We start from the raw sequence: 10,130 nt of genomic DNA, 5'->3' as shown, positions 1-10,130 counted from the left end.
GGAGCTGGGATGAGATGGACAACAGTGTTTGTGTCTCCCCAGAAAGTATCTTGACTTCTCCTTCCCTGCCCCTCCTGGGCCCCATCAGACTAGCCAAGGCTGCCTGAAAAATGAGTTTCACACACCAAGCAAGATCTTCAGTAAGAAAAACAATTTTATTTGTTTATTTTTTTTTGCCCTGAGCTGAAATTTGGGATCAGAAAGGAGGAAAACTGGAAAACAGATTGGAAAACAAGTTGAAATCCTTGTCCAGAAGCACTGCTGGTTAAGCCAGCCTAATATCACTTAGCACACTATAGGCCTGAAAGGAAATTGCACTAGGGTTCCAAGAAATGGGGGACTGGGCTCTACTCTGGACCCTTTTCCCAGCAGCACAGGTCCTGATTTGTGGACCTGGTGCCTGGGGACTGGGGCTGAACACACATGAAACCATGCCCCGACACCTTGAGATCATCCCCTCCCCCCCTTCCCCAACTGGAATGATCCCAAGGTCCATTTCTAAAGGAGGCCAATCTCTACCACAGCAAACTAGGGAAGGGGGAACAGGAGGAGTCTTGGGACTTAGGAGTTAAGCCAAGGGTGCTGGAGACACTGGGCAGCCGTAGCCCGCTTTCCAGGGATATACTCCATCATGGGCAGCAGGAAATCGCTGAACTGTGTTGCCTGCTCCAGTGACCATTCGTATTTCTCTATAAGGACTTCATACAGACCCCAGTGCTTGAGATTTTTAATGTGACGGAGTTCACCTAGGATAACAGGAGATGGTTAGCTTAGTCACCTGAGTCCTTTCAACTTGTCCTCTCTGGACAAATATGACTAACTTCTCTGATAAGACTTCCACCCTCCTTGACTCACCACCCCACTCACTCCTGCCTGCCTTTGTCTTTCATTCTCAGTTGTTCTCCAAAATATGGCTCCAATGCCAATACCAGCCCTTAAGACAGTGTGTATTGGCCATCAGCACCTTAGTAGCTTGATACTACCTCTGAGCAGAATGGAATCACCCACAGCAAAATGGCAACTCCCACAAAGGGGTACTGGTCTCTTGGCCTAGGCAACTAGTTTGGTGAAAATAGAATAACCAGACCTTCAGCTTCAGGCTTGTGATTAACCTTTCTCATCCCCAAACCTGTCTCCCAGAGTCTTGCAGCCTTAGTCAGTACCTCGTCTAGTGAAGTATTCTCTTGAATAGCGGCCAGAGAGGGCAAAGGCTGGTGGGATGTCTCCAAGGAGTTCCACAATGTGGGCAATGTGGTCTGGGAGGTAGGGGAGAAACAGTAAGTGCTCTATCCCTCTGTTCCCCCCTTCTGCTCACCCCTCAGGTGGTAGTAGTAGGTCCCATAGCCCACCTTCATCTCGGGTGTAAGTTTCTCCAGAATGGGGCTCAAACAGATAGTCTCCTGTAGCCAGCTCAAAAGCCTAGAGGGGAATAGAGAATGGGGTGAAGGGACTCTAGAATCAAGAGAAGGGGAGTCACGTGGAGTTGCCTAGGTCCTTACCATGCAGGCGGTGCTCCAGATGTCAGCAGCTGTGCTATATCCAGCTCCAATGAGTACCTCGATTGCCCGATACTGTCTGGTCTGGATGTCCTCTGTAAAGTGCTTGTGCTATGGGAAGAAGGGAAAGAACCAGTCTGGCCTCAAGTCAGAGTAACAGAATTAGCCTGATTGGTATTAATCTTCCTAGCTCTGCCCCCCCCCCCACTGTTATGCCTCAAACCTTCCTACCTGACCCCATAGGTCCTTGGCCCTGAGAAAATGGTCTCCCTTGGGGCATGGGGGACTGGGTCCTAACCTCCCCCCTTCCCTCTTGAATACTCTAGTTACAGTAGGGGACCCTTTTTCAGAATAATATTTTCAAATGAATCACCAGAATTACAAAGGAAATGAATTATATTTAAATAATTATCAAACTACTTTAAAAAAAATAGCACTCCAGACACCCTGATTGGAAGTCAGCAGAGAGGAATTGTTCCAGGTATTGAGCCTCTCACTGGCTGCCATCCCTCCCTCCCCCCCAAAGTAGACCTGGCAGTCTTTAAGAGAGGCCTTGGCTAGGATCATACAGCAAAGCTTCAAGCTTATACCCCAGACAGGGCTCCTGACTTCCAGGCCAGGCCTAGTCACTAAGAACAGGTGGGGCAGTTAGAAACTAGATGAAGTGTTTGCCATATCAGTTAGTGATCCCTGGAGGAGGCCATACCTCTGAATAGAATCAAATAGGGGAATGAAAGAAATGATTCTTAATAACCAATGATTTGGGGAGATCCAGAGTCCTCCCTTTTTTAAAAAAGTTCAGTCTCTAGAAGGATATTGCTGATAATGAGCTTGACTGACTTTCTTGTTCAGACTTCACCCAGGTAGAGCAGCCTTTGTGTTCTACTTAGGCCAGGGTTGGGGAATCAATTCTTTGAATAGATTGTCCAAGGCTGGGCTAACTTAAAAAGTAGATGACTTAAAGAAAGTTCAGATCTGGCCCCTCATTGAAGTATTATTCATTCTCTCATTGTTAACCAAGCAGGGTTGGTTGCCAACCTCTTTCAAAAGAACAAAAAAGCCCTGAACCCACTGCTATCACTCTTTGGTTTAAGAGGGGTAGCCAAATGACCACCCTTTTATGAATCAAGGTGCTGCCTTATCAATAAAATTATTAAATTACCCAGAAAAAAAAAAGAGAAAAGATGGGAGACTAAGACTACCCCCAGAAACTTTGGCTTATGCATGACCCATTTTAGGGGATCATAATGTAGGGACCAAAGAGGCCTGTGGAGACCTCAGGAAGACCCAGGGTCAGGGGTGGAGGGAGTCCCTGCTTCCCCCAGCATCATACCACCCAGCAAGCATTGCCCAGATCAGCAATTTTAATCTTGATCTTGTCTGCATTCTGTGGTTCCAGAGGGTTCACCAGGAAGTCTGAGGCACTGGGTGTTCCTGAGTTGGGGGAAGGTAAGGAGAGGGAGTTGAAAGAGAGGTTCCAAACTGGTAGAGCCATCCAAGTCAATCTAGCCATTGCCCCCCTCCACTTACTGTTGAATTCCCCCTTCTCCTGACGGTTTGAAAAGCCTGAGAGGGCAGAGCCTGAAGTGGGGGAGAAGAGGGACCCCGAAAATCCAGAAGTCTGAGAGTCAGGACTGAGGCCTCTGCGTTGTCCCCAAGGTGGTGAGGAGGAGGCTGGAGAGGCCTCTCCACCTCCCCATGGGTGAAAGCCTGAAGAGGAGGTCAAGCTCTGGGGGCTGCATGCCAGACTGCCTCCAGAGGCCTCCGCAAAGGTGATCCCGCTGCTTTCACTCAGCTGTGCATTGTCTGTGGAAGAGAGGGTGGACCTTTGTACCTCCCAACTGGTCTCTCCCAGAGCTGCTGGCTAAAGGGAGCCCCTCTTCCTCCTTCCCTGGGGAAGAGGAAGCCCCTACTCACTTGTGGCCCCTCCGGCTTCATCTGAATCCACATCAGGGGGCTGGGGTGGTGGAGCCAACAGGCCTTCCAGGCTCCTCTCACCCTCCAGGTCCTCCAAACGCTGAAGGTCACGGAGACGCTCCTCCAGGAGCTGCTTCTGTCGCTTCTGCTTGCGCTTCATCTTCTTCTTCTTGTTCTTAGAGAGTTTCTCATTCTAAGGAAAGAGGAACCAAGGTGAGGGTCGGGGAGGGGAAGAGGAGGAGAGAAGAAACCCTGGCCTCCCTCATGAACAATTCCCAGCCCTCAAGGTCACAAACCCAGTCCAGAGACCCTGGCTCTATCTATCCCCACAGATGCCTTTGTAAATAATCATCATCATCACCATCATCATCATAGCAGCAACAACAGCTATCATTTATATCATGCTTACTGTATGCCAGCCACCATTGCTAAACACTTTACAAATTTGATCCCTACAACAAGCCTGGGAGGGAGGGGCTATCCCCTGTTACAGTTGAGCAAGCTGAGGCAGAGTGGGCAGTGAGTTGCCCAGGGTTACAGAACTAGTAAATGTCTGAGGCTGAATCAGAACTCAGGTCTTCCTGACTCTAGGTCCAGCTCTCTTGGCACTGTGGTATCCCCTAGTTGCCCCTTACATAAAGAGAATTGAACTAGACTGCCTCTTAAGGTCCCTTATGCTCCTCTGAATTGGTAGATAAATTCCCAAACTTCCTTTCCTTCTTGGACTTCAGACCAAGAAACCCCTCCTGCCTGTTTTGGCCCTTGGAAGAAGGGGCAGGGGAGAGCTTTGAAGTCCCTTCTAACTCTGATGTACTATAAGCAGTACAGACTCTCCTCATTTTAAAAATATCTGACTTTTTTTTTCTGATTTTAGATATCCTGATTGGTCCCATCCACCTTGTCCTAGCACATCATAGCTTGTTCCCCTACATATTCTTTCTTAGGGGCTAGCTAATTAACTTCCTTCAAAGGTCACAGACTCAGGTGCAGGGCTCCTGGCATGGGAATGGAACGCCAAAACTCCTATTCACCAGTAGATGCCTGCCTGCAGAATGTGCTCCTAAGCTCCCTGAGGGTAGGGCAAGCCCTGCTCCACTCTCCCACTCAGCATTTTAGAGCAGGAGAGGACTCACAGGCCAGAAAAGAGATGCTCAGTAAGAGTGGTCCAATGAATGGCCCTCAAAAAGAATTCTTAAGAGTTGACATGGATTGACAGACTTGAAGAGCAACTTGGAAATCCAACAAAGTCAATACAAAGTCCATCTTTTGTCTGAGTTCTCAGAGTGTAAAGTAAAATCATTAACTAAACACGGTTTCCGTCAGTGCTCCGCCACCATAGACCAGTTTCTTCTCAAGACTGAATAATGGAAAGAAAGGGGGCACTGCCCCCAAATTTTGCTTCTCTCATCACTGTACCTACACTATGGTCCATGGAGACACAAACTTTGAATAAACTGGTAGACCTGGAGAACTTACCGTGGTAGACTGGGGTGCTGAGCTCACTAGAGTAAGCCAAGACGGACCAGAGAGAGGAGGCGTGTATGGGGTGGGGTGGGGGAGGAGAGAAAAAGAGAAAGTTAAAAGGGTCAGATGGCAGAGGGAATTCTCAGACCCCAGGGTCAGGGGATGGGGGACAAGAGGGCTGGGGTTTAGGATTAAGCCTCCCATACTCCCACAACCCCAGCTCAAGCAGTACCAGTGTTGCCAGAAACAGGTGGGGCCCCTGACTGCTGCCACAGTGTGGCCTCTGCTGCCAGTCTTCGGATGTAGACCTCACCCACACACAGAAGAATGTTCTCCGGCTTGATGTCGGTGTGGATGATCTTACATTTGGTGTGGAGGTAATCCAGGCCCTGCAGCACCTAGTGGTGGAACTATCACTGATCAAGTGGATTTCCCCAAGCTTTTCCTCACATCCCCCACTCTAGTGGAGAAAATCAGAAGCTCATGGATTTAGGGGAGGGAGAAACCTTAAGAGGTTATCTGAACTCAATCCTTATAGATCCCATATATCTATCCATTATCATCTATCCATCTCTCTCTCTCTCTCTCTCTCTCTCTCTCTCTCTCTCTCTCTCTCTCTCTCTCTCTCTCTCCCCCCCTGCCCTCTCCACTTGTGCATCTAATCTAGCTGTAGCTCTATTGAATCTATTTCTTCATGTAGCCTATTTAGAGATTAGAGAGATTAAATAGGGTTGATGAATAAATAGATTAGATATAGCAAGATAAATAGATGATAGATAAATGGATGGATGGATGGATGAGGAAGACCTAGCACTGGGATCAAATTATATGACAAATCAGATATTATTAAAAAAACAATTTTTAACTAGTTAAAAATAGAAGAGAATTGGTTAACAGAACAGAATAGCTGGTAAGTACATTGCAGGAGAAGTTCAATGGAGTAAGCATAAGCTCAGTATAGAAACATGATTCCAAAACTTGAGAACACAGGACAAGAAAGAGGTCCAAGTGATGCAGTCAGTTATCTAAGCAGACAATCCTTGGAAACTAAGAATTAAGCTTCATTCCCTGGCCTTATGACTAAAGTTCTGACTGAGTTCTCTATTGGCCTGAAGGTGTAGGATTATGTATGTGAAGGAGGAGTGATTTGCCAGGTTAATGAAAAGGCCAGATCCTGGAGTTGAACTCCATACATAGCACTGTGAAGAATAGGGAGAGAGTAGGAAGCCACTAGCCAATTAGGGCTTTATTAGGATCTCCATTCCCTGAGGAGAGGATTCGTGTGTTTCCTTTGGCATAGTGCCAAGTGAATAATAAGGCTTAATAAGCTTGGCATTTTTCTGATTTGGTTTCTGATTTGGTACCTCCCTGTCATCCTAGTTCCAAAGCCAGTCCTACCTGTCTCATGATGCTCTTCACACAGGGGAGAGGCAGACCCTGATAGTTTGATCTGATGATCCATTTGAGGAGCTGATGACCCAGAACCTCCAATACCATGCAGACATCTGGCCGGGCATGAGGGTGAAGGCATATCAAACTGAAGAGTGAATGGATGGGTACTCCCTCCTGGTGTGACCGCCCCATGGAGGGGAGGAATGGGTAAAGTGGTGGCTCCCCTCCCCTAAGATAGCTTTGCATAGGAGGCTTGATGACTTCCTAGCTTTGCTGAGCCCCCCCCCCCCGCCCTTCTCCTTGCAATTCTGTGGATGTGGACAAACAATTTTCCTATTTCCCCCGCTGCAGTCCAAAGTTCCAAGGATACGGACACCATTGATCCCTGAGATTCTGAAGTCGTCAATGAGCTGCACAACGTTGTCTCTTTTGGGGTCGCTGGGATCACTGTCCCGGACCTGGAAGCATTTTGGGGACTGATCAACATTAGGATGGGGGTGGGGGGCAAAGGGAGCCAGGGAGCTTTTCAAATTATTGGGAAACTGGGACTTCTCCCTCCTCTCCCCCCCTTTTGGTTCTTTCTGTTCATGTCCAACCTTGAAGCATAGTTTCGTGGGATGGGAGAGATGTTGGGGGTGGCAAGAATGAGTACTTACACACTTTAGCAGTTTGATCTCATCCACGGCAGTCTCAGTGTAATGGACAGCACTTTTCACCACCTTCAGGGCCACAAATCGTTTCCGTCTAAAAAAGAGACCCCTGACTTCAGTGTCTGGGCCCCCAGATTGGATGGGGGGGGGGAGTGCAATTTGTGAAATTGGCTAAAATGGGTAAGGCAGGAAGCTATGGGTGGGAAGCTACTCACTGGATATCCCAGCAGAGCCAGACGGTAGAGAAGTGACCCCACCCCAGCTTCCGAACCACATGGTAACGTCTATTGAACAGGTCCCCAATCTTCACTGGGTAGTATCCACCTGAGGGAGAGATAGAAGACTTCATGAGGTTCCTAGCCATTAGTGGTTAGGATGCTACTTCTACAAGGCCCAGAGTCAGTCCCGGTGCTGTGCCCTCTTCCCCACTCCCCATCCCTTGTATAGTTTACTCTTTGTCCTGATTATTGGGCCCACTGTGTCATAGCCCAGCAGGCCTTGCTGAGGACAGAATATCTAGATGTTTTTGTCTCTCTTTCCCACCCCCCCACTCCCCAGCATAGGAGAACATAGGGCAGGGAAACAAGAAGGGGCTTGGGGATATTCCCTTTACCTCCCACCTCCATGCCAACCGTTTCTGGAGAGGGGAGAGGCTGAAGCTGGCTTGGTTTCTGTTTATGGAGGCACCCTGCCCTAAGATGGACCCTCTGTTCCCACCTCCCATCCAAAGAGGGGAGGCCCAGATGGCTTTGGAGGCTCTCCATTACCCTTGCAGTAATCGGTGGGGTCTTCCTGTTCCTCATCATCAGAGCCCAGAAGGCCCTCCAGTACCATGGGGGCCAGCAGTCGACTGGCTCTGAAGTTCAGGCTAGTGATTCCGTGGCCACATACAAGATGGGAGCTTGTTTGTTGGTAGAGGTGGGGAGGAAAGACCCTGCGTTACCCTGCAAGCTTTCTGGGTTTCCCTGATTCCTCCCTCCAACTTCCACTTGGTCCCCACCAGGTTTCCCCCTCCTCCCATACTGCACCCCCTCCCCCAAGCTCTTGAGTTGGGCAGGGAGAATGCCAGGAGTTTCCTTTCTGGCTCTAGGCCCTTGCAAGGACTGGAGGCACCCTCCTACCTGTCGCTGCTGCTGCTGCTTGAGCTCATTTCCACCTCACTAGCACACTACACCTCACCTACTCTACTCCAGGGCAGGGGGTGGGGCGGGGAAGAGCTCCGTTACCAGGAAAATCTGTCCCGGTGCTCTGATCCCCCAGCCTGCGGCACCCGGGTCTGAGGAGCTCGGGTGTTCTGCCCTCAGTCACTCGGTCTAGCCCACTGGAGGTAGGGGGTGGGGACAGGGCTGACGTCAATTTCTGCTTTGGGAAGTTTTTTTGGGAGGAGGGAGACCTTATCTCGACTGTGGGGAGAGTGGATCGAGGGGCATTTATAGCTGGGGTGATTTCACTCAGCCGGCCAGGGAAAGGGTTATAAATAGATTCTCAGCTGCTTTTAGGGAAGGGAAAGGTATGTCAGTGGAAAGGTCCCCTCCCCCTACCACCCAAAAAAGTCCACTCCAGCAATTCGCTTAGGGTCCTGGTCCTTTAATTCTTAAAGGCATATGTTTCCCAAACGGAGACTCCCCAGGGGCTGCAACGGCCACCTGAGGGGAGCAGACTACATGTCTAAAACTCCGAAGCCTACAGTCCTCTGACCACCCGGGGGGGGGGGGGGGGGGACAAGCACGGCTGAGCCGGTCTCTGTCTGCCTTCACTTTCCACAGTGAAAGAGGCTCATCACTTTCCTTAACTGTTTCAATTTCTTGAGGGGGAGGGGGGAGGAGAATGGCTGACTCTGTCCCCCCCCGCCCCCCCCAGTCGGAATGCTTCTGAAATCCCAGAGTCCCCCCCTGACTAGCCCCGGGGGGGGGGGTCATCCTGCCCTCGCCGATTGCCCAGCCCCCGCCGCGCTACCCTCCGCCCCATCCCCGCCCCCTGGGCTGGGCTGGGGATGGCACCTGCCGCGCCGCCCCTCCCCCCCTGCCTAGACGGCTCGGGCTTCCCTTCTCCAAACTGTGCCCCCCAGCGGGGCCCGTCGTGGGCACTTACTTGATACGCACGTGCAGCTGCCTGGGTGGCGGCGGCGGCGGCGGGTGCGGCGGCAGCGGGGGCCGAGGAGGCAGAGGCGGCGGCAGCGGGGGCGGTATTGGCAGCGGGGAGAACCGCCGCAGCCGTCGCCGGTACTGGGACTGATCGCCGCGGGCCTCCGCCGGGAGAGGCCTGCTGGGCCTCGCGTCGTCCCCTCCGCCGCTGTCCTTTTTCTGCACTCGCTGCTTCTTCTTCTTCTTCTTGTTCTTCTTCTTCTTGCTCTTCTGCGCTGACTGGGGCGGGTTCGGTTCCTGAGCCGGTGGAATCCAATCAGACTGGGACGGGGCAGCCTGGGCCTGCGGGGGACCGAAGCCTCGAAGGCGGTTCGTCCACTGGCGAAAGACGGCGCCCAGGCCGCCGCGGCCGTGCTCACAGGCACCGACTCCGCCCGGGCCGAGCACATTCCGTCCCGTCGGATCTCTCAGCCCGATAGCTGCGGGATGAAGCTCACGTCGCTCGCGGTTCATCTCGGCGGCCGCCACGTCCTGGTGCCCCACTCCGCCCCAAATTTGGGCCAGCGTGCCAGCACGAGGCCAGCGGCCCCCCGGCGGCCAGAACAGCCGGTACTGGAAGGAGCGGACGGGCGAGGAGAGGTGTCCAGGGAGCCGGGAGCGGCCGCTCCCCGGAGACCCGCGCGCCTCCAGTTGCCGAGCCATCTCCGCGCTCCTTCCCCGCACCTCAGTGGCGGCCAAGGGAGGAGCGACCCCTCCGCGGCCGTTCTTTTATACACTTAGCCCCCCCCAGCGTCTCGCTCATTGGTCGAACGTCCCACACGGAAAACGGGGGTGAGAATTGTTTCTTTTTGCAGGGGGGGGACTCTGCACGGAGAATAAGTTTTATCACCTCCCCCTCTCTCGGAGCCTCAGTTTCTCTGTCCCAAATTCGAAAGTTCAAATGAATCCCCATTGTTTTTTTGTTCCCACGCACTCCACTTTTCCTTTAATCGCTTATAACCCCCCCAACGCTCAAATAAGATTTCTTCTACACAAACTAGACGGTTCTCCCCTCCTCCCCCCAAACGCATTTTTTTTTGCACGCTCCAGATCCCCTGGAGTAGAGCGCCCATCTCTTTCCCCTCCCT

General features: G+C 51.7%; 1 protein-coding gene across 3 annotated transcripts; it reads right to left on the bottom strand.

Moving 5' to 3' along the window:
- Positions 1-136: 136 nt before the first annotated feature.
- On the bottom strand, positions 137-9,754 carry SRPK3 (SRSF protein kinase 3). Of its 3 annotated transcripts, none has more exons than XM_074207504.1 (15): positions 9,011-9,754; positions 7,687-7,820; positions 7,135-7,243; positions 6,926-7,013; positions 6,640-6,727; positions 6,276-6,382; positions 5,110-5,275; positions 4,890-4,915; positions 3,414-3,606; positions 3,027-3,302; positions 2,830-2,930; positions 1,500-1,607; positions 1,350-1,419; positions 1,164-1,256; positions 137-746 (listed from the first exon to the last, which is right to left on the bottom strand). In XM_074207504.1, exons 1-15 carry the CDS (start codon positions 9,703-9,705, stop codon positions 562-564), a joined length of 2,439 nt encoding a protein of 812 aa, XP_074063605.1. In that variant the 5' UTR covers positions 9,706-9,754; the 3' UTR covers positions 137-561. The 3 variants fall into 3 exon arrangements, with proteins under 3 accessions (XP_074063605.1, XP_074063607.1, XP_074063606.1); XM_074207506.1 differs by lacking the exon at positions 9,011-9,754 and adding an exon at positions 8,146-8,469; XM_074207505.1 differs by lacking the exon at positions 9,011-9,754 and adding an exon at positions 8,041-8,137.
- Between the last annotated feature and the right edge of the window lie 376 nt (positions 9,755-10,130).

The sequence above is a fragment of the Macrotis lagotis genome, chromosome X (genome assembly GCF_037893015.1).
Source record: "Macrotis lagotis isolate mMagLag1 chromosome X, bilby.v1.9.chrom.fasta, whole genome shotgun sequence".
In the NCBI taxonomy this organism is placed as follows: Eukaryota; Metazoa; Chordata; class Mammalia; order Peramelemorphia; family Peramelidae; genus Macrotis; species Macrotis lagotis.
Note: the sequence above shows the minus strand (reverse complement) of the source record. Positions and strands in the feature narration are given on the sequence as shown.

Coding starts and splice junctions, on each gene's coding strand:
- SRPK3 (XM_074207504.1), bottom strand. CDS start 9,705: ATGGCTCGGCAACTGGAGGCGCGCGGGTCTCCGGGGAGCGGCCGCTCC. Junction 7,821..9,010: donor CAGCTGCACGTGCGTATCAA/GTAAGTGCCCAC, acceptor CCAACAAACAAG/CTCCCATCTTGTATGTGGCC. Junction 6,728..6,925: donor AGATCAAACTGCTAAAGTGT/GTAAGTACTCAT, acceptor AAATGCTTCCAG/GTCCGGGACAGTGATCCCAG.